Below are 24,786 nucleotides of genomic sequence, written 5' to 3'. Positions count from 1 at the left end.
ATGAAATTCTCGTTATTGGACTGTTGTTAATTTTAGGGGAAGCAAGTCAGTGAGAACAGGAATCCCACATTGTTTCTATGCATCTTTTGGTAACCCATCCCAGCATAACATTGGTAGAAGCCTTGTTTAATGACCTTCTTGCTCCACTGGCCAGTGTAGGATGCAAAATGTGAAAGGGACTCCTAAACAGAGGATTGGCTCTATTTTAAATTTTAAAGAAGCTGCTGAATACCTTTCAACATTTGTTATATTCAGTTCTGTAACTTTTTGTGCAATTTTAAGAGTCTCTCAGACCTACAGCAAAGTAAAAAACAAAAGTAAAACAGAAACCTGCAAAGAAAAAGGAAACAAAATAGGGGAAGAAATTACAGTCTGAAATTGTTGAACTCAATATTCAGTCTGGAAGGCTGTAAAGCGCTAATCAAAAGATGACGTGCTGTTACTTGAATTTATGTTGAACTTCGTTGGAACACTGCTAGAGGACGAGGACAGAGAGGTCAGTGTGAGAGCAAGGTGGAGAATTAAAGTGACCGATGATTTAATCAGTTTTACTCTTGTTTTCTGGTTTTGTTTTCAGACGGCAGCTATTCTCATCATTCTGTCATTCACACCTCCTCTCGACACATCTTTTGTTTTGTTACTTGTCCCATGACCATGCCTTTTGGCTTTGCACCACCAAGCCTTCCATCATTTAATCTCTCCTGTCTTCTACCCTATCACAGACCTTCCCTTTTGTTCTTTTCTCACCGTCCCCCCTTTTACTTGCTTAAAACCGATTACATTTCTAACTTTTCCAGTTCTGATCGAAGGTCATCAACCTGAAACATTAACTCTGTTTCTTTCTCCAGAGATGCTGCCTGATGTGCTGAGTATATTCAGCATTTTCTGTTTTTATTTCAGACAAAGACTACACGAATTCCCCACATGGAAAACTAAAAGAACAAAGGTGTCTTACTGAAAAACCCTTCTTTATTTGCAGTTTGGGCAATTTGGTATTCAGACTGTAGTTTGATGAACTCCGAGGATAATGCAGCACATAATTTTCAACTTTGATAGAGCTGTTTCAGTGCTGCGACAGGGGCAGACACCACCCCCCCACCTTCCCCAGAGACCTCCAGCACCTCCCTGAGGCCTCCGCCCCCCCACTCCGTCCTCAGATTTCCCACTCCCCACAATTGGCAGCCCCCAGGAACAACTGATTGAGCCGCAACACAACCCTGGGATCGAACGCCGCTGGGTAAACTACAGCTTGCTGATGAATTTCAGCTTCTGGATTCTCTGCACCTTCCTCAACCCCTACTCTCGGCAGGTCAGGTAAGTAAAAATCCAGGCCTAAATCTAAGAGAATTTCAAAATAAATCTGTGCTTTCTGTTTCTGAGCCAATGTTTTAATAAAGAACCTAACAAGCAGGTGCCTTTAAAGTTATCACAAATTAAAGTATCTTTGCAGAACCTACATTAGAAACAGATTCACGAGTTTCACAGCTTATGCAAAATTAGGGAATGCATTTTGAATTATACTAAGGAATTTTATGATGGCTATAAATAGTTGTGATAGTATTTGGTTTTCACCATGCTGTGGGACATTCCTTTACAAATCATAAGGAATAGCCTGAAGATTTTTGAAAGTCATGTGCTGTAATTTAAAGACTGTTGCGAATGTAAGTCTTGAACCTGGGAGGATTCTTTCAACAGAAATCAGAGCATTTGCAGTCTTGATCTGCAGATCCAGTGAAAGATTTTGATGAAATTGCAAGCCCACAAGTGACTTCGTGTACAACAATATAAAACATGTCACTGCTGCAGGATTTAAAACACACATTCCCACCCCACATCAGTTTCAAATAGTCCCAGGTAAAAGCCTCCCCTTATGGCTCAGCACATTTAACCAGAGAAGCTGAACCACACAGATGAAGGGCACAAATTCAATCCCTGGTCTGTGCTAAATTGGTTGATCTCAGGAAACTACTAAAAGTGTCTCAGTGCCTTTGGATTATGAATAAGGCTCAGTTGTGATGTCAATTCATGATAGTCAAAGACCTTCCAGAAATGTTGGGGAACATAGGGTCTAGTGAGAAGGAGGAACTGTATGAAATCAGTATTAGTAGGGAAATGGTATTAGGGAAATTCACAGAATCAGAATCACAGAATAATACAGTGCAGAAGAGGCCCTTCGGCCCATCGAGTCTGCACCGATGTATTAAAGACACCTGACCTGTCTACCTAATCCCATTTGCCAGCACTTGGCCCATAGCCTTGAATGTTATGACGTGCCAAGTGCTCATCCAGGTACTTTTTAAAGGATGTGAGGCAACCTGCCTCTACCACCCTCCCAGGCAGGGCATTCCAGACCGTCACCATCCTCTGGGTAAAAAAGTTCTTCCTCAAATCCCCCTTAAACCTCCCGCCCCTCACCGTAAACTTGTGGCCCCTCGTAATTGACCCTTCAACTAAGGGGAACAGCTGCTCCCTATCCACCATGTCCTTGCCCCTCATAATCTTGTACACCTCGATCAGGTCACCCCTCAGTCTTCTCTGCTCCAGTAAAAACAACCCAGGCCTATCCAACCTCTCTTCATACCTTAAATGTTCCATCCCAGGCACCATCCTTGTGAATCGCCTCTGCACCCCCCCCAGTGCAATCACATCCTTTCCATAATGTGGCGAACAGAATTGCACACAGTACTCCAGCTGTGGCCTTACCAAAGTTCTATACAACTCCAACATGACCTCCCTTCTTTTGTAATCTATGCCTCGATTGATAAAGGCAAGTGTCCCATATGCCTTCTTCACCACCCTATTAACCTGCCCTTCTGCCTTCAGAGATCTATGGACAAACACACCGAGGTCCCTTTGTTCCTCGGAACTTCCCAGTGTCAGGCCATTCATTGAATACTTCCGTGTCACATTACACCTTCCAAAGTGTATCACCTCACACTTTTCAGGGTTAAATTCCACCTGCCACCTTTCTGCCCATTTGACCATCCCGTCTATATCTTCCTGTAACCCAAGACACTCCACCTCACTGTTAACCACTCGGCCAATCTTTGTGTCATATGCGAACTTACTGATCCTACCCCACACATAGTCATCTATGTCATTTATATAAATGACAAACAATAGGGGATCCAGCACAGATCCCTGTGGTACACCACTGGACACTGGCTTCCAGTCACTAAAACAGCTGTCTGTCATCACTCTCTGTCTCCAACAGCGAAGCCAATTTTGAAACCACCTTATCAAGTTACCTTGTATCCCATGTGTATTTGCTTTCTTGATAAGTCTCCCATGTGGGACCTTGTCAAAGGCTTTGCTGAAATCCATGTAAACTACATCAACTGCACTACCCTCATCTACACACCTGGTCACATGCTGAAAAAAATTCAATCAAATTTGTTAGGCATGACCTCCCTCTGACAAAGCCATGCTGACTATTCCTAATCAAATTTTGCCTCTCCAAATGGACATAGATTCTCTCCTTCAGAATTTTCTCCAATAGTTTCCCTACCACTGACGTGAGATTCACTGGTCTATAGTTCCCTGGCTTATCTCTACAACCTTTCTTAAAGAGTGGGACCACATTAGCTGTTCTCCAGTCCTTTGGCACCTCCCCGGTGGCAAGAGAGGAATTAAAAATTTGGGTCAGAGCCCCTGCAATCTCCACCCTCACCGCCCACAGCATCACGGGACACAAATCGTCCGAACCTGGAGATTTGTCCACTTTTAAGCCTGCCAAAACCTCCAATACCTTGTCACTCCTTATGACAATTTGCTCAAGAACCTCACAGTCTCTCATTCTGAGTTCCATATCTACTTCCTCATTCTCTTGGAAGAAGACAGATGTGAAGTATTCATTCCCTACCAATGTCCTCTGGCTCCACCCACAGATTTCCCCCGTCAGTCCCTAATGGGTCCTACTCTTTCCCTGGTTATCCTCTTCCCAATGATATACTTATAGAATATCTTGGGATTTTCCCTACTTTTACCAGCCAGAGCTTTCTCATGTCCCCTCTTTACTCTCCTAATAGCTTCCTTAAGCTCCATCCTACACTTTCTGTACTCCACTAATGCTTCCATTGATTTGCTCTCTTTGTATTTGCGAAAAGCCTCTCTTTTCCTACTCATTGTACTCTGAATGTTTCTGGTCATCCATGGTTCTCTGGGCTTGTTGCTCCTACTTATTACCCTGGAGGGAACATGTTGGGCCTGTACTCTCCCCATTTCCTTTTTGAATACCCCCCACTGCTCTTCTGTAGATTTCCCGACAAGTAACTCTTTCCAGTCTACCTTGGCCAGATCCTGCCTTATTTTACTAAAATTCGCTCTCCTCTAATCCAAAACCCAATTAATGTTGGGAAAGTTGAAATCACCTAATATAATTACCCGATTATTATTTTTACACACCTCTGCGAATTGCGCACATATTTGCTCCTCAATTTCCCGCTGACTATCTGGGGGTCTATAACAAACACCTAGCAATGTGGCCGTCCCTTTTTTATTCCTAAACTCTACCCATAAAGCTTCATTTGATGCCCCCTGCAAGATATCATCTCTCCTTACTGCAGTAACTGATTCCTTAACTAATATTGCAATGCCCCCTCCTCCTTTACCCCCTCCTCTGTCTTGCCTGAAGATTCTATATCCCGGGATATTGAGCTGCCAATCCTGCCCCTCCCTCAACCATGTCTCCGTGATGGCTACTATATCACAATTCCACGTGTCAATCCTTGCCCTTAACTCATCTGTTTTACCTGAAATACTCCTGGCATTAAAGTAGAGGCCATCCATCCTGGTCTTACTCCCTTGAAACTTACTTCCACTATATTCCCTCTGACTTGTTTGGGATGGGATTGAAGGCCGATAAATCCCCAGGACCTGATAATCTACATCCCAGAGTACTTAAGGAAGTGGCCCTTGAAATAGTAGATGCATTGCTGGTCATTTTTCAAAATTCTATAGACTCTGGAACAGTTCCAATGGTTTGGAGGGTAGCTAATGTAACCCACTATTTAAAAAAGGAGGTAGAGAGAAAACAGGGAATTATAGATCAGTTAGCCTGACATCAGTAGCGGGAAAATTCTACAGTCCATTATAAAAGATGTAATAGCAGAGCACTTGGAAAACAATGACAGGATCGGACAAAGTCAACATAGATTTACAAAAGGGAAATCATGCTTGACAAATTTACTGGAATTTTTTGAGGGTGTAACTAGTAGAATAGATAATGGAGAACCAGTGGATGTGGTGTATTTGGACTTTCAGAAGGCTTTCGATAAGGTCCCACATAAGAGATTAGCATGCAAAATTAAAGCACATGGGATCGGGGGTAAGGTACTGACATGGATAGAGAACTGGGTGGCAGACAGGAAAGAAAGAGTAGGAATAAATAGGGCTTTTTCTGAGTGGCAGGCAGTGACTAGTGGGTTACCGCAGGGATCAGTGCTAGGACCCCAGCTATTCACAATATACATTAATGATATAGATGAGGGAATTAAATGTAATATATCCAAGTTTGCAGATGACGCAAAGCTGGGGGGGAGTGGGAGCTGTGAGGAGGATGCAGAGAAGCTCCAGTGTGATTTGGACAGGTTGAGTGAGTGGGCAAATACATGGCAGATGCAGTATAATGTGGATAAATGTGAGGTTATCCACTTTGGAGGCAAAAACAGAAAGGCAGATTATTATCTGAACGGCGATAGATTGGGAAAGGGGGAGGTGCAGCGAGACCTGGGTGTTCTTGTGCACCAGTCGCTAAAAGTAAGAACATAGAACATAGAACAGTATAGCACAGTACAGGCCCTACGGCCCACGATGTTGTGCCGAACATTTAACCTACTCTAATAATAAAAGTGAAAGATAGTCACAGCGAGAAATTGAGGCAATGCATCATAGTGATGTGAGTAATTTATGCCCTAATGTGTGAAAATGCAAATTTAAAATGAAAATAAATTGATCTATAATTCATTGAGCATCAGAGAGCCAAATGAAATTCAATTTTTTTTGCAATTCTCTGTCATAGAATCTTACAGTACAGGCCATTCTGCCCATTATGCCCATGCTGGCTCTTTGAAAAAGTTATCCAATTAGTCTCATTCCGCCCACGCTCTTTTCCCCATAGCCCTGCACATTTAGTATTTATCCAGTTCCCTTTTGGAAGTTAGTATTGAATCTGCTTCCGTCATGCTCTCAGGCGTTCCGGATCACAATGACCTACTGTATAAAAATAATTCTCTTCTTCCCCCCTGTAAGCATGCAAGTGCAGCAGGCAGTTAAGAAGGCAAATGGTATGTTGGCCTTCATAGTGAGAGGATTTGAGTATAGGAGTAAGGATGTCTTGCTGCAATTGTACAAGGCCTTGGTGAGACCACATCTGGAGTATTGTGTGCAGTTTTGGTGTCCTTATCTGAGGAAGGATGTTCTTGCTATGGAGGGAGTGCAGCGAAGGTTCACCGGACTGATTCCTGGGATGGCAGGACAGACATATGAAGAGAGATTGGGTCGATTAGGCTTGTATTCTCTGGAGTTTAGAAGAATGAGAGGGGATCTCTTGAAACCTACAAAATTCCAACAGGACTGGACAGACTAGATGCAGGAAGGATGTTCCCGATGGTGGGGGATCCAGGAACAGGGGTCACAGTCTAACGATAAGGGATAAGCCATTTAGGACAGAGATGAGGAGAGAATTCTTCACCAAGAGAGTGGTGAACTGTGGAATTCTCTACCACAGAAAGCAGTTGAGGCCAAATCATTAAATAAATATTCAAGAAAGAGTTATATGTAGTTCTTAATGGGATCAAGGGATACGGGGAGAAAGCGGGAACAGGTTACTGAGTTTGGATGATCAGCCATGATCGTATTGAATGGCGGAGCAGGCTCGAAGGGCCGAATGGCCTACTCCTGCTCCTATTTTTCTTTGTTTCTAAAGCTCACATGCAAATACGGCCACTTGGGATAAGAGCAGGCAATTGGTTTTAATAAAATTAATACGAGTAGGCTTACTACTATAAAATAGTTAATAAATGAAATATTCTGAAAAGCAATTTGGCAAAAGGAGGTGATAAATTTAGCAGTTGGGAATGATCTGTTTGTGTACAAATTTTGCAAGATTATTTTTGTGCATGTGCCTGTGTTATTATCGCAAATTTGATGTTAGTTTGCAAAATTAAATGCAGAGATTCTGATCTAACTGTGAAAGTCTTTGGTCATAATAGGAATTAATCAGTAACAAGACCTATGTGGAAGGCATGAGTTAATGACTTGGATGCTTGAGTTATAAGCAAATAAAGAGGAATTTGAGATGATAAAATAGTGTCTTGTTGATTAAAGGAAACTAAATTAGGCAACATACCAGAATGTCTCTTAATACCATGTTTGGGAAAACTGATTCAATTACCGCTTACTCTACTTTCAAGTAATAAATATACTCCATTATTATGAATAATAGAATATGGTGAGGGGGAATGATGTTTTCCTTTTAGGTTTCTCTGATGTGTACAGTTTTGCAAAGAAAAAAGTTCAGCAAATAATGATCAATTTATATCAGGAAATGGGACTTTCTTGACTGCAAAAATTAACTCATGGCAAGTCTGGGACATTGCCTGATTCCCAGCCTCCACTCGTGCCAGAGAGACTCTACACCACCAGGACAGCCTGCTAAAATAGGGCTTCCTACCATGCTATATGTGAATATCTATCCATACTTGCCTCTCTAACTTTCAGATGCATTGCTGTCTCTAAGGTTTATTTCATTAAATGTACCAATACATTAAAAAATCAGTTACTCTTATAACCTTTTAATATTGAGCAATATGGTTCTAGTGAAACATTCAGTTCAAAGTAGAAAAGTCACCCAGTTTGGGTAGGATAGGTTGTTGAAGGAAGCATGGGTGGAAATAGTGGAAGTTCTAGGCATAATCTTTAGATCAGCCTTAGATATTAAAGTGGTGCCAATGGACTGGCGGGTTGCAAATATTACACACCTGTTGAAAAAAGGGGAGAGGGATAAACCCAGTAACTAAAGGCCAGTCAGCCTAACGTGGTGGTGGGGAAAATTTCAGTTATTATAATCGGGGCAAAAGTAATTAGCACTTAGAAAACTATGGGTTGATCAATGACAACCAGCACGGATTTGTGAAAGGCCAACTGTGTCTGACAAACCCGACTGAGTTCTTCGATGAAGTCATGAAACACATGGGATCGAGGGTAAGGTACGGCTACTGTTCCATATATGGACTTCCAAAAGACATTTGATAAAGTGTCACATAGCAGACTTGTTAGAAAAATTGAAGCCTGCAGAATTTAAGGGACCGTGGCAGTACGAACATGAAATTGGCGGAGAGACAGAAAGCATAAAGTAGTGGTGAATGGTTGTTTTTCAGACAGGAGGGAAGTCTATGGTTGTGTTCCCTGGGGTCAGTATTAGGACCACAGCTCTTTTTGACATATATTAATGACCTGGACCAGGGTATACAGGGAACAATTTCAAAGTTTGCAAATGGCACAAAGCTTGAAAATGTAGTAAACAGGGAAGAGGATATAATCAGGAAGACAGACAGACTGATGAAATGGGCAGACACCTGGCAGGTGAAATTTAATGCAGAGAATTGTGAAGTGATGCAGTTTGGAAAGAAAAATGAAGAGACACAATATAAATGAAATGGTACAATTTTAAAGGCATTGCAGGAACAGAATGGCCTGGGGGGTTCACATACATGAATCTTTGAAGGTGGCAGGGCAAATTGATATGGCTGTTAAAAAAAGCATACAGGTTCTTCAGCTTAATAAACTGAGGCATAGAGTACAAAACTAAGTAAGTTATGCTAAACTTTTAGTAAATCACTGTTAGGCCTCATTTACAGTATTGTGTTCAATTTTTAGCATCACACTTTAGGAAGGTTGTCAAGGCCTTGCAGGGGCTACAGTGGAGATTTACCAATATGGTATCAGGGATGAGAGGCTTCAGTTACGTGGAGAGATGAGAGAAGCTGGGTCTTCTCTCCTTACAGCAGAGAAGGAACATAGGAATAGGAGTCAGCCATAGAGCTCCTTGAGCTTGCTCCACCTTTTGATTAGATGACGGCTTATCTGTACCTTAACTCTATCGGCCATGATTCTGTAACCCTCAAAGTGTAGTTGCTTAAATCTATCAACCAAAGATTTGACATTTTCAATTGAACTAGCTTCAACAGTTTTTTGAGATAGAGAGTTCTAGGTTTCCACTAGTTAAGGGAGATAAATAGAGGTGTTCAAAATTAGGAGTTTTGATTGACAGATAAGGAAAAATAGTTTCCATTTGTAAGAGAGTCAGGTACCAGAGAACATAGATTTAAGATAAATGGCACAAAATCCAGGTGGGAACTTAGAATTTTTCTTTATTATGTAGCAAGTTGTTGCAATCTGACATGTACTACATGAAAGGGTGTGAAAGCAGATTCAATAGTAACTTTCAAAAGGAAAAAGAGAAATGTTTGCAGAGCTATGGGATAGGAACACGGGAGTGGGCAAGAACCACCACAAAGACAATGGCCAGAATTTTACACCGCTCCAACGGGTCGGATGGTGGCATGGGGGCTGCGTAAAATTGAGCGGCAGGCTCCGGGAGGCCTACCTGCCCCGCTTCCACCTCCGGACAAGTTTACAGTGGTCAGGCGGGGGAGGGGGGGTGTGAAACGGCCCGCCTGCCTGAGGCCAATCAAGATCCTTAAGTGGCCACCTAACGGCTACTTAAGGGCCCTCGCCCTTAAGTGGGTGTGCTGGGGATGTGGAAGGCTGCTCAGCGATAGCTGCCGGCCTTTCCGTGCCCCGAAGTGGGGGCGGGCATGGCAGTCGGGCACAGGGTGCCCGATTGAGGGACGCTCCTGCCTCCCAACCCACCCCCAGGACCCAAGACACCCCCCCCCCCTTCCCCCAAACGATCACTCCAGCCTCACCAGGGAAGGACCGATCCCCCGGTGAGGCATGCCCCTACTTACCTTCCCTCCTCGATTCATAGCGTTGGCTGGGCTGCAGTCCCAGCAGTGGCCACCACTCCCAGTGGCGCTGCTGGGACTAAGAGCTGCCGGCCCGCTGATTTGCCAGCAGCTCACTGAGGCGGGACCTCCTCCCTCAAGTGGGTGGAAGTCCCGCATCGGGACAATTAAAGCCTGGGGACCCGTAAAATGCGGGACGGATCCCCGGGCTAGGCGGAAGCGGGTTCGCCACCGACTTTCACGTCGGAGTCATGCTCCCATCCATCCACTGTAAAATTCCAGTCAATGGGTCGAATGGCTGACCTCTGTGCTGTATGACTCTGATATACTGGTCTCTCCAGGACTTCCACTGATGTTCTACTGAAGTTATGACAAAGCTACAGACACCCCCTACAGAAATACAGAGCCAACATATTACTGTTAATAAACATCCACAGAATCACAGAATCATTACAGTGCAGAAGGAGGCCATTCATATATACCAGGAAGAGCTCGAGAGGTTAAAGGATGAGCATGCACACCACATAACTATGCACAATATACCAACAATTATGGCTGAGTGCCGGATATCAAGTGCAGCGTTTTCTTCCATGGGGTAAACATTCAGTTTTAGAAGTTTTCTTAGATCTTTATCTTTTATCCCAAGGTTATAAAGGCCATCCATAATTTTCCCTTCCTCTTTGAGGATATCTAGAATACTGGAAAAAGCACATGGATGAATGAGATTTAGTGACAGACAATGCAACAAGCACAGGAACATTTATCAGTTTCAATTGAAAATGCAGGTTAAACCTGGAAATAGCATGGCTAAGTCAATGCGAGGACTCCTCAAAAGTTTTCAATAGCCTATTAAATAGGACTACATATTTATTAAGCTCACAGAATATCATGTTTTAAAGAAATGTGAAATTATCTTCTCACTTAGCATTTGGCTAATAAAGTTCCTGATTTGCAGTTTTCATGTCAATATGACTAGCTGATTGCCATAAAGATGCAAAATCCTATTGGTTACAAAAGGAAGCAAAATAGAATACTTAGACACATTAAATTAGCTGACAGCTATCATTCAGTGTTGGCACTCTAACCTGTTAGTCTTAAGATTTTATGCTGAAACCAACATTTCCTCTAACTGTTTTTTTCTACGGAGTGCACAGGCAACTTATTGAAGTATGCGGCCCCTTTAATTTTTTTCACACATCAGGTGGATGTAAAGGATTCCACAGCACCATTTGAAGAAGATTGGAGATCCTTTTCTCCTGGTCAACATTGATCCCTCAACCAATGTCATGTTCAGTTGGAGTTACCATATTAATAGCTTCAACTCAACAGTTAGTTGCAAAATTAGGATTTTTGATTATATTGTTCTTTGCAATTTCATTAGTGCATTAATTTTTGATGCAGTTTGGGCCTGATGAGTTGTATTACCAAGCTTTCCAACTCCATTTCTGAAGAAAAGACTTGCATTTTTAGGTTTTTCCTAAACAAGTTACAATCAATGAAGTACATCTGTAGTGTATTCACTGTTGCAATAAAGGAATTGTGGCAACCAATTTGCACACAGCAAGCTCCCAGAAAAAGCAGTGAGATAATGATCAGATACTTTGCTTTTGTGATATTGGCCAGTGCACTAGGTATAGCTCCTGTGCTCTTCATCAAAATAATGCCATGGGGATCTTCTATGTCCACCTGAGGGGGAAGACAGGGCTTTGGTTTAAGAACAGCACTAAAGTGTCAACCCTGATTTTTGTGCTCAAATCCTGGAGTGGGACTTGCACCCACAACCTTCTGACTTAGAAATAAGAACGCTACCATCTGAGCCACATCTGACATTTGCAGCTACATTGCTTTCAGCTGCTATTCCACTTGCAGCAACTCAAGAAGGAAGAACATTATTGATGGATCAAGACAGGCAGTTACAACGATGTATGCGCAATGTCATAGAAGATCAATATTTTTAAATCATAGAATCATAGAAAGTTTACAGCACAGAAAGAGGCCACTTGGCCCATCTTGGCTGCGTTAGCCGAAAAACAAGCCACCCGGTCTAACATCACTTTCCAGCATTTGGTCCGTAGCCCTGCAGGTTACAGCACTTGAGGTGCATATCCAGACACCTTTTAAATGAGTTGAGGATTTCTGCCTCTACTACCCTTACAGGCAATGAGTTCCACCCTCATCTCCCCCCTAATCTTTCTACCGATCACTTTAAGCGCTTTTTGAAATAGTTTTGTAGTATTTGTAGAGAAAGCAAGCCTGAGACAACAGTGCCACAGACCCATTGCGTGGACCTGATCAAAGACACCAGCAGCAGAGGCAGAGGATTTAAAAGAGAGAGCGGGGGGAACAGTGTGGACTTGATCGGTGTATTTCCCAAAATGCAAAGAATGATGTCAGAGGACAGCAGGTAGGTGATTGGCTGGGGAGTATTACCTTTTTTTAAAAAATAAACCAGGGAAGTGGTTTAAACTAGGACCAGGAAAGTACTGTATTAAATTTATAGTTTAACTAGCTAAACTAATTAATAAAATATCAATCGGGGTAAGTATATCAATAAAGGGATTTAGTATTAGGAGTACCAGCTCTAAAGGCATTAATTAAAATTAACAGTTTATACAAGGTACTACTAGATTATAAAAGAATGAATAGAGATTCCTTTTAGATTATGGATGGGCAGCTGAGGCCTGTTGCTTGCAATTCCTGCCCCATGTGGAAACTTCACGAAACTTCACGTTTCTTGGGGAACCACTTGTGTTGGACGTGTCTCCAGCTGCTTAAGATCGAGTTCAGGATTTCCGACCTTGAGGGCAGCGGGAATCACAGTGGAGCATCAGGGAGTCTGAGAATTTCCTGCATAGTACGTTCCAGGAGTTGGTCACCTCACAGGCTGTGAGAGTTCAGGACAGTAGACGAGTGGCCATTTGGAAGAGTAGGAAGAGGTAGAGGTGTAAGATTCTTCGGGGTGTGTGCCACTCTCAAACCAGTATTCAGCGTTGAAGATTGCTGGCAGTGACGACACCTTGAAGGAGTTCAGTCCAGACCATGGTATCAATGGGAAATGGACTGCACAAGAGGGAACAGCAAACACTACAGCAGATTTCACATTTAGAGGGGCAGACAGGCATTTCTGTAACCGACATCATGAGTCCGGCATGGTGTGTTGCCTCCCTGTTGCCAGGGTAACGAACATCACGGAGTGTATAATATTCTGCAGGGGGAAGGGAGTGAGCCAGGAGTTGTGGTTGGTACCAAGGACATAGAGAGAGCTGGTATTGAGTCAGATTTTCAGGAGGTGTGGGGGGGGGGGGGGGGGGCGTTGGTGGTGGTGCTGAGAAAGTTAAAAAGTAGGACCTTGAAGATAGTAATGTCTGGACTAGTCCCAGTGCCGTGTACTAGCGAGAGTAGATAGTTGCTCCTCAACAGGACTGGGACCAATGGTGCACGCGGTGAGGTCCACTAGTGTGGCTGGGGAGTGTTGAAACTAAATTGGCAGGGGGTGGGAACCAGCATATAGAAGTAGAAAAAAGGAATAAGAGTGAGAGTGTTGGATAGTACTAGAAAAGGAAGGAGATAGGAGTAGAATAAGAAGGACTACGAGGAATACAAGGACAGATTTACAATGTATGTATGTAAAGGTACAAAGTGTGGTGAATACAGTCGGTGTGCTACGAGCACAAATAGCTGTGTAGGAATGTGATATAGTGGTAATAACAGAAATGTGGCTTAAAAATGGTGAGGACTGGTTGCTTAATATTCAGATACCAAGTGTTCAGAAGAGATCGGGAAGGAAGAAAGGGAGGTAGAGTGGCATTACTGATCAGGGAAGACATTGCCATTTTGAAATGGGATGATGTCCTTGAGGGTAAAGACAGAATCCATTTGGTTAAAGTTGAGAAGCAAAAATGGTATGATGGTGCGACTTGGGGTTTACTATAAGCCTCCAAATAGTGAGAGAGAAATAGAGGAGCAAATCCGCAAGGAAATGACAGAGATGCGCAAGAACTATAGAGTGGAGATATCGAAGGATATTAATTACCCAAATATTGATCAGTATAATGTTAGAGGTAAGGGTAAAGAGAGGGAGGATTTTCTGAAATGTGTTCAAGAGAATGTTCTTGGTCCAACCAGGAAGCAGGTATTGCTGGATTTGGTGCTGGGGAATGAGGTGGGCCGAGTGGACCAAGTGTCTTGGGGTAACACTTAGGTAAGAGGGATCACTGTAAGGTTTAGATTAGAAATGGAGGACAGCAAGGAACTATCCAAATTTGAAGAGAGCTAACTTTAGTAAGATAAGAGGGGAAAAAGCCAGGGTAAAATGGAATCAAAGATTGACAGGAAAAACTGTAACTGAACAATGAATGATGTTTAAGGAGGAGATGTTTCAGGTACAGGCTAGATACATTCCAACAAGGGTGAAATGTAAAGGAACAAAAGCCAGGGCTCCTTGGATTTTTTTTTTCATTCAGGCATGTGGGTGTGGCTAGCTAGGGCAGCATTTATTGCCCATCCCTAATTGCCCTTGAGAAGGTGGTGGTGAGCTGCCTTCTTGAACCGCTGCAATCCATTTGGGGTAGGTACACCCACAGTGCTGTGAGGAAGGGAGCTCCAGGATTTTGACCCAGCAACAGTGAAGGAACGGCGATATAGTTCCAAGTCAGGATGATGTGTGATTTGGACGGGAACTGGCGGGTGGTGGTGTTCCCATGCATTTGCTGCCCTTGTCCTTCTAGTTGGAAGAGGTCACGGGTTTGGAAGGTGCTGTCTAAGGAGCCTTGGTGCATTGCTGCAGTGCGTCTTGTAGATGGTACACACTGGTGCCACTGTGCGTCAGTGGTGGAGGGAGTGAATGTTTGTAGATGTGGTGCCAATCAAGCGGGCTGCTTTGTCCTGGATGGTGTCGAGCTTCTTGAATGTTGTTGGAGCTGCACCCATCCAGGCAAGTGGAGAGTATTCCATCACACTCCTGACTTGTGCCTTGTAGATGGAGGACAGGCTTTGGGGAGTCAGGAGGTGAGTTACTCGCCTCAGGATTCCCAGCCTCTGACCTGCTCTTGCAGCCACAGTATTTATGTGGCTATTCCAGTTCAGTTTCTGGACAATGGTGGCCCCTAGGATGTTGAGAGTGGGGGATTCAGCGATGGTAATGCCGTTGAATGTCAAGGTGAGATGGTTAGATTCTCTCTTGTTGGAGATGGTCATTGTCTGGCACTTGTGTGGCACGAATGTTACTTGCCACTTATCAGCCCAATGCCTGGATATTGTCCAGGTCTTGCTGCATTTCTACATGGACTGCTTCAGTATCTGAGGAGTCGCGAATGGTGCTGAACATTGTGCAATCATCAGCGAACATCCCCACTTCTGACTTTATGATTGAAGGTAGATCATTGATGAAGCAGCTGAAGATGGTTGGGCCAAGGACACTACCCTGAGGAACTCCTGCAGTGATGTCCTGGAGCTCAGATGATTGACCTCCAACAATCACAACCATCTTCCTTTGCGCTAGGTATGACTCCAGCCATCGGAGGGTTTTCCCCGATTCCCATTGACCTCAGTTTTGCGAGGGCTCCTTGGTGCCATACTCGGTCAAATGCTGCCTTGATGTCAAGGGCAGTCACTCTCACCTCACCTCTTGAGTTCAGCTCTTTTGTCCATATTTGAACCAAGGCTGTAATGAGGTCAGGAGCTGAGTGGCCCTGGCGGAACCCAAACTGAGCATCACTGAGCAGGTTATTGCTAAGCAAGTGCCACTTGATGGCACTGTTGATGACACCTTCCATCACTTTACTGATGATTGAGAGTGGACTGATGGGGTGGTAATTGGCTGGGTTGGACGTCCTGCTTTTTGTGCACAGGACATACCTGGGCAATTTTCCACATTGCAGGGTAGATGCCAGTGTTGTAGCTGTACTGGAACAGCTTGGCTAGGGGCGCGGCAAGTTCTGGAGCACAGGTCTTCAGTACTATTACCGGAATATTGTCAAGGCCCATAGCTTTTGCAGTATCCAGTGCCTTCAGTCGTTTCATGATATCACGCGGAGTGAATCGAATTGCCTGAAGTCTGGCATCTGTGATGCTGGGAACTTCAGGAGGAGGCCGAGATGGATCATCAACTAGGTACTTCTGGCTGAAGATTGTTGCAAATGCTTCAGCCTTATCTTTCACACTGATGTGCTGGACTCCCCCATCATTGAGGATGGGGAGATTTGCGGAGCCACCTCCTCCAGTTAGTTGTTTAATTGTCCACCACCATTCACGGCTGGATGTGGCAGGACTGCAGAGCTGAGATCTGATCCGTTGGTTATGGGATCGCTTAGCTCTGTCGATCGCATGCTGCTTACCAACTTGGGAAGCAGATAGTCCTGTGTTGTAGCTTCACCAGGTTGACACCTCATTTTCAGGTATGCCTGGTGCTGCTCCTGGCATGCCCTCCTGCACTCTTCATTGAACCAGGGTTGGTCACCTGGCTTGATGGTAATGGTAGAGTGGGGGATATGCCGGGCCATGAGGTCACAGATTGTAGTTGAGTACAATTCTGCTGCTGCTGATGGCCCACAGCGCCTCATGGATACCCAGTTTTGCATTGCTAGATCTGTTCGAAATCTATCCCATTTAGCACGGTGGTTGTGCCACACAACACGATGGACGGTATTATCAATGTGAAGGCGGGACTTCGTCTCCACAAGGACTGTGCGGTGGTCACTCCTACCAATACTGTCATGGACAGAAGCATCTGCGACAGGCAGATTGGTGAGGACGAGGTCAAGTATGTTTTTCCCTCTTACTGGTTCCCTCACCACCTGCCGCATCCCAGTCTAGCAGCTATGTCCTTTAGGACTCGGCCAGCTCGGTCAGTAGTGGTGCTAGCGAGCCACTCTTGGTGATGAACATTGAAGTCCCCCACCCAGAGTACATTTTGTGCCCTTGCCACCCTCAGTGCTTCCTCCAAGTGGTGTTCAACATGGAGGAGTACTGAGTCATCAGCTGAGGGAGGGCGGTAGGTGGTAATCAGTGGGAGGTTACTTTGCCCATGTTTGACCTGATGCTATGAGACTTCATGGGGTCCAGAGTCAATGTTGAGGACTACCAGGGCAACTCCCTCCCTACTGTATACCACTGTGCCACCACCTCTGCTGGATCTGTCCTGCCGGTGGGCCAGGACATACCCGGGGATGGTGATGGCAGTGTCTGGAACATTGTCTGTAAGGTATGATTCCGTGGGTATGCCTATGTCAGGCTTGACTAGTCTGTGGGACAGCTCTCCCAACTTTGGCACAAGCCCCCAGATGTTAGTAAGGAGGACTTTGTAGGGTCGACAGGGCTGGGTTTGCCGTTGTCGTTTCCGGTGCCTAGGTCGATGCCGGGTGGTCCGTCCGGTTTCATTCCTTTTTATTGACTTTGTAGCGGTTAGGTCATTTGTAGCTTGCTAGGCCATTTCAGAGGGCATGTAAGAGTTAACCACATTGCTGTGGGTCTGGAATCACATGTAGGCCAGACCAGGTAAGGACAGCAGATTTCCTTCCCTAATGGACATTGGTGAACCAGATGGGTTTTTACAACAATCGACAATGGTTTCATGGCCATCATTAGACTAGCCTTTAATTCCAGATTTATTAATTAAATTCAAATTCCACCTTCTGCCGTGGTGGGATTCGAACCCATGTCCCTCACGAAATACCCTGGGTCTCTGGGTTACTAGTCCAGTGATAATACCACTATGCCATTGCCTACCGTGATGGCAGAGATAGGGAATACGGCAAAACAAAAAAAAGCGGGTGTATGATGCACGTCAGGTGAATTCTTCAAGCGGCAACCAGGCCAAATAGTTGTGAGGGGAAGTGAAGAGGAAAGTAAGACTGACAAAGAGAGAATATGAGAATAGAATGGAAGTTAAAGGGATCCCAAAAATCTTCTACCGGCTTGGAAATATTAAGTGGGTAGGAAGAGGTGGGTTGGGGTCTATTAGGGACGAAGAGGGTGATATATGCTTACAGGCGCAGTACAAGGCTAGAATACTGAATGAGTACTTTGTATCGGCATTTACTAAGGAAGAGGATGCTGACAAAATGTCATTAGAAGCAGAGGTCGTATAGATAATGGATGGGGTGAAAACAGATGGGACCAATGCACTGGAAAAGCTTACTATGCTTAGAGTTGATGTCACTTGGTCCAGATGGCTTGCATCCTGAGTTGCTAAAGAAAGTAGGAGGAAAGAATGATTTACCATAACCTTCCCTAGATATGGGGGAGATGCCGGAGGATTGGAGAGTGGTGAAAGAACATATGAACAGATGAATTATGAGCAGGAGTAGGCCACTCAACCCCTCAAGCCTGCTCCACGATTCAATCAGCTCATGGCTGAACTGATTACTCCACATTTCCACATATCCCGATAACCTTCTACCCCCTTGCTTATCAAGAATCTATCTAACTCTGCCTTAAAAATATTCAAAGACTCTGCTTCCACTGCCTTTTGAGGAAGAGAATTCCAAACACTCACAACCCACTGAGAAGCAATTTCTCCTCATCTCCGTCTTAAATGGGCGACCCCTTATTTTTAAACCATGACCCCTAGTTCGAGATTCTCCCACAAGGGGAAACATCCTTTCCACGTCCACCCTGTCAAGACCCCTCAGGATCTTATATGCTTCAATCAAGTCGCCTCTTACTCTTCTAAATTCCAGCGGATACAAGCCTAGCCTGTCCAATCTTTCCTCATAATACAACCCACCCATTCCAGTTATTAGTTTAGTAAACCTTCTCTGTACTGCCTCCAACGCATTTACATCCTTCCTTAAATAAGACCAGTACTGTACACAGTACTCCAGATGTGGTCTCACCAATGCCCTGTATAGCTGAATCATAACCTTCCTACTTCTGTATTCAATTCCCCTCGTGATAAACAATAACATTCTATTAGCTTTCCTAATTATGTGCTGTACCTGCTTACTAACCATTTGTGATTCATGCACTAGGGCACCCAGATCCATCTGCATCTCAGAGCTCTGCAATCTCTCACCAGTTAGGTAATATGCTTCTTTTTTATTCTTCCTGCCAAAGTGGACAATTACACTTTCCCACATTATATTCCATTTGCCAGGTCTTTGCCCACTCATTTAACCTATCTATATCCCTCTGTGGCCTCCTTAAGTTACTTTCCTACATATCTTTGTGTCATCAGCAAATTTAGCAGTCATACCTTCAGTCCCTTCTTCTGAGTCATTTATACAAATTGTAAAAAGCTGAAGCCCCAGCATAGATCCCTGTGGCACACCACTCCTGACATCTTGCCAACCAGAAAATGACCCATTTATGCCGACTCTCTGTTCCCTGTTAGCTAACCAATCTTCTATCCATGCCAATATGTTACCCCCTACACCATGAGCTTTTATTTTATGCAATAACCTTTGATGTGGCACCTTATCAAATGCGTTCTGGAAATCTAAGTACAATACATCCACCGGTTTCCCCTTTATCCACAGCACATGTAACTCCCTCAAAGAACTCCAATAAATTGGTTAAACATGATTTCCCTTTCACTAAACATGTTGAATCTGCCTGATTACCTTGAATTTTTCTCTATGCCCTGCTAAAACATCTTTAATAATAGCTTCTGACATTTTCCCTAAGACAGATGTTAAGCTAACTGCCCTGTAGTTTCCTGCTTTCTGTCTCCCTCTCTTTTTGAATAAGGAGTTACATTCGCTATTTTCCAATCTGAAGGAACCTTCCTCGAGTCTGGGGAATTTTGGAAAATTAAAACTAACGCATCAACGATCTCACTAGCCACTTCTTTTAACATCCTAGGATGAAGTCCATCAGGAGCCGGGGACTTGTCAGCCCGCAGCTCCAACAATTTGTTCAGTACCGCCTGTAATGTTCTATGTTCTATGTTCTACCACTTCTCTGGTGATTGTAATTTTCTTGAGCTCCTCCCTTCCTTCCATTTCCTGATTTACAGCTAATACTGGGATATCCTCAATAGTGAAGACCAATGCAAAATATCTGTTCAATTCATCTGCCATCTCCTTATTATCCATTATTAATTCCCCAGACTCACTTTTTATATGACCATTGCTCACTTTGCTAACTTTTCTTTTTTAAATATCAATAGAAGCTCTACTATCTGTCTTTATATTTCTAGCTAGCTTTCTCTCGTACTCTAACTTTACCTTCCTTATCAATCTTTTAGTCATTTAGATTAGATTAGATTAGAGATACAGCACTGAAACAGGCCCTTCGGCCCACCGAGTCTGTGCCGAACATCAAGCACCCATTTATACTAATCCTACACTAATCCCATATTCTCAACAAACATTCTTTGCTGTTTTTTATATACTGTCCAATCTTCTGACCTGCCTCCTATCTTTGTGCAATTATAGGCTTTTTCTTTAAGTTTGATACTATCTTTAACTGTTTAGTTAATCACAGATGACGGGACCCATCCTTGGAATTTTTCTTTCTCGTTGAAATGTATCTATTCTGTGTATTCTGAAATATCCCCTGAAATGTCTGCCACTGTATCTTTATTGACCTATCCCTTAAACTGATTTGCCAGTTCACTTTAGCTAGCTCCGCTTTCACGCCCTCATAATTGCCCATATTTAAGTTTAAAATACTAGTCTTGAAAGCACTCTTCTCTCCCTCAAACTGAATGTAAAATTCAATCATATTATGATCGCTGCTACCTAGGGGTGCCTTGACTACGAAGTCATTAATTAATCCTATCTCGTTGCACAATACCAGGTCTAGTATAGCCTGCTCTCTGGTTGGCTCCAGAACATATTGTTCCAAGAAATTATCCCGAAAACATTCAAGAAAATGTGTAAGGACATTCCTTGTAACTACAGGAAAAAAACAGGACCTCTAGGGTTGTAATCTCTGGATTACTCCCTGTGCCATGTGCCAGTGAGGCTAGACATAGGAAGATAGTGCAGCTAAACACGTGGCTGAGCAGCTGGTGTAGAAGGGAGGGTTTCAGATATCTGGACCATTGAGCTCTCTTCAGGGACAGCTGGGACCTGCACAAGAAGGACGGATTGCATCTAAACTGGAAGGGCACTAATATCCTGGCTGCAAGGTTTTCTAGCGTCACTCGGGAGGGTATCAACTAGTGTGGCAGGGGGGTGGGAACCAGAGCAGTAGGACAGCTAGTGAAGTAAATGAGGAGGACATAGTAAATAAGGCCAGTAGGACTAAGAGGAAGAGTAGGCAGGGAGATGTTGCTGAGCACAGCAGGACTGGTGGTCTGAAGTGCATTTGTTTCAATGCAAGAAGTATAACAGGTAAGGCAGATGAACTTAGAGCTTGGAATAGTACTTGGAAATATGATGTTGTTGCTATTACAGAGACTTGGTTGAGGGAAGGGCAGGATTGGCAGCTAAATGTTCCAGGCTTTAGAAGCTTCAGGCAGGATAGAGGGGGATGTAAAAGGGGTGGGGGAGTTGCATTACTGGTTAAGGAGAATATCACAGCTGGACTGCGGGAGCACACCTCAGAGAGTTCATGCAGCGAGGCAATATGGGTGGAGCTCAGGAATAGGAAGGGTGCAGTCACGATGTTGGGGGTTTACTGCAGCCCTCCAACAGCCAGCGGGAGGTAGAGGAGCAGATATGTAGACAGATTTTGGAAAGATGTAAAGGTAACAAGGTTGTAGTGGTGGGTGATTTTAACTTCCCCAATATTGACTGGGACTCACTTAGTGCTAGGGGCTTGGATGGGGCAGAATTTGTGAGGAGCATCCAGGAGGGCTTCTTGCAACAGTATGTAGATAGTCCAACTAGGGATGGAGCCATTCTGGACCTGGTATTGGGGAATGAGCCCGGCCAGGTGGTCGAAGTTTCAGTGGGGGGGCATTTCGGGAGCAGTGACCATAATTCCATAAGTTTTAAGGTACTTGTCGATAAGGATAAGAGTAGTCCTCGGGTGAAGGTGCTAAATTAGGGGAAGGCTAATTATTACAATATTAGGCAGGAACTGAAGAATTTAGATTGGGGGGGGGGCGGGTAAATCAACATCTGACATGTGGGAGTCTTTCAAACGTCAGCTGATTAGAATCCAGGACCAGTATGTTCCTGTGAGGAAGAAAGACAAGTTTGGCAAGTTTCGGGAAGCTTGGATAACACGGGATATTGTGAGCCTAGTCAAAAAGAAAAAGGAAGCATTTGTACGGGCTGGAAGGCTAGGAACAGATGAAGCACTTGAGGAATATAAAGACAGTAGGAAGGAACTTAAGCAAGGAGTTAGGAGGGCTAAAAGGGGTCATGAAAAGTCAGTGGCAAACAGGATAAAGGAAAATCCCAAGGCTTTTATACATATATAAAGAGCAAGAGGGTAACCAGGGAAAGGGTTGGCCCACTCAAGGACAGAGATGGGAATCTATGCGTGGAGCCAGAGGAAATGAGTGAGGTGCTAAATGAGTACTTTGCATCAGTATTCACCAAGGAGAAGGACTTGGTGGATGATGAGCCTAGGGAAGGGAGTGCAGATAGTCTCAGTCATCTCATTATCAAAAAGGAGGAGGTGTTGGGTGTCTTGCAAAGCATTAAGGTAGATAAGTCCCCAGGGCCTGATGGGATCTACCTCAGAATACTGAGGGAGGTAAGGGAAGAAATTGCTGCGGCCTTGACAGAAATCTTTGTATCCTCATTGGCTACAGGTGAGGTCCCAGAGGACTGGAGAATAGCCAATGTTGTTCCTTTGTTTAAGAAGGGTGGTAAGGATAATCTAGGAAATTATAGGCCGGTGAGCCTTACGTCAGTGGTGGGGAAACTATTAGAGAGGATTCTTCGGGACAGGATTTACTCCCATTTGGAAACAAACGAACTTATTAGCGAGAGACAGCATGGTTTTGTGAAGGGGAGGTCGTGTCTTACTAATTTGATTTGAGTTTTTTGAGGAAGTGACAAAGATGATTGATGAGGGAAGGGCGGTGGATGTTGTCTACATGGACTTTAGTAAAGACTTTGACAAGGTCCCGCATGGCAGACTGGTGCAAAAGGTGAAGTCACACGGGATCAGAGGTGAGCTGGCAAGATGGATACAGAACTGGCTCAGTCACAGAAGACAGAGGGTAAGAGTGGATGGGTGTTTTTCTGAATGGAGGGATGTGACTAGTGGTGTTCCGCAGGGATCAGTGCTGGGACCTTTGCTGTTTGTAGTATATATAAATGATTTGGAGGTAAATGTAGCTGGTCTGATTAGTAAGTTTGCGGACGACACAAAGGTTGGTGGAGTTGCGGATAATGATGAGGATTGTCAGAGGATACAGCAGGATATAGATCGGTTGGAGACTTGGGCGGAGAAATGGCAGATGGAGTTTAATCCGGACAAATGTGAGGTAATGCATTTTGGAAGGTCTAATGCAGGTGGGAGGTATACAATAAATGGCAGAACCCTTAGGGGTATTGACAGGCAGAGAGATCTGGGCTTACAGGTCCACAGGTCACTGAAAGTGGCAACGCAGGTGGATAAGGTAGTCATGCTTGCCTTCATCGGTCGGGACATAGAGTATAAAAATTGGCAAGTCATGTTGCAGCTGTACAGAACTTTAGTTAGGCCACACTTAGAATATTGTGTGCAATTCTGGTCGCCACACTACCAGCAGGACGTGGAGGCTTTGGAGAGGGTACAGAGGAGGTTTACCAGGATGTTGCCTGGTCTGGAGGGCATTAGCTATGAGGAGAGGTTGGAAAAACTCGGATTATTTTCACTGGAACGACGGAGGTGGAGGGGCGACATGATAGAGGTTTACAAAGTTATGAGCGGCATGGACAGAGTGGATAGTCAGAAGCTTTTTTCCAGGGTGGAAGAGTCAGTTACTCGGGGACATCGGTTTAAGGTGCGAGGGGCAAAGTTTAGAGGGGATGTGCGAGGCAAGTTTTTTCCACAGAGGGTGGTGGGTGCCTGGAACTTGCTGCCAGGGGAGGTGGTGGAAGCAGATACGATAGCGACGTTTAAGAGACATCTTGACAAATATATGAATAGGAAGGAATAAAGGGATATGGGCCCCGGAAGTGCAGAAGGTGTTAGTTTAGGCAGGCATCAAGATCGGCGCAGGCTTGGAGGGCCGAATGGCCTGTTCCTGTGCTGTACTGTTCTTTGTACAGGTCGATTTTTAACAGTTTAACATCTGTGGTGGGTAAGGTTTTAGAAACAATAATCAGGGGGACAAAAAAGCAACAGGCACTTGAAAAGTTTTAGTTAATTAAGGAGAGTCAGCATAGATTTGTAAAAGGCAGATCATCCTTGAATTTTTTAATGAAGTAACAGAAAAGGATGATGTAGAGAATACAAGGGAAATCCAAGGGATGTTGCCTATATGCATTTTAAGAAAGTGTTTGATAAAGTACCACATAAAAGGCTGCTTCACAAAATTGAGGCTCGTGGAATAGATGGATCAGTGTCAGCTTGGGTGAGACATTGGCTTAAGGACAGAAAACAGCAAGAAAACAACAACAACAGGAAATGGTTATTTTTCAGACCGGAGGATGATAGACATCAGTGTTCCCCAAGGTTCAGTGCTAGGACCACTGCTTTTTTGATGAATATAAATGATTTGGATATTGGAATACAGAGTAAAATTACAAAATTTTCCAATGATACCAAACTTGGAGGTGTGGCAGACAGTGAGGATGGGACCAACCGACTGCAACAAGACATCGATAGGCTAGTAGAATGGGCAGACAAGCGGGAGATTGAATTTAATACAGATAAGTGTGAGGTAATGCATTTTGGCAAAAGGGATAGGGAATGACAATACAGACTTAACGACACAGTTCTAAAGAGTGTATAGGGATAGAAGGACCTGCGGACTCATGTGGCA

General features: G+C 44.1%; 1 protein-coding gene across 1 annotated transcript in view; it reads right to left on the bottom strand.

Annotated features, from left to right (window-relative positions):
* uggt2 (UDP-glucose glycoprotein glucosyltransferase 2) overlaps positions 1-24,786 on the bottom strand; it is a 740,193-nt gene that overhangs the window by 418,796 nt on the left and 296,611 nt on the right. The window contains exon 13 of the mRNA XM_068034396.1: positions 10,516-10,666. Within this exon, the coding sequence (XP_067890497.1) occupies positions 10,516-10,666 (151 nt within the window). The remainder of the gene's footprint in view (positions 1-10,515; positions 10,667-24,786) is intronic.

The sequence above is a fragment of the Heterodontus francisci genome, chromosome 6 (assembly GCF_036365525.1).
Source record: "Heterodontus francisci isolate sHetFra1 chromosome 6, sHetFra1.hap1, whole genome shotgun sequence".
Lineage (NCBI taxonomy): Eukaryota > Metazoa > Chordata > Chondrichthyes > Heterodontiformes > Heterodontidae > Heterodontus > Heterodontus francisci.
Note: the sequence above shows the minus strand (reverse complement) of the source record. Positions and strands in the feature narration are given on the sequence as shown.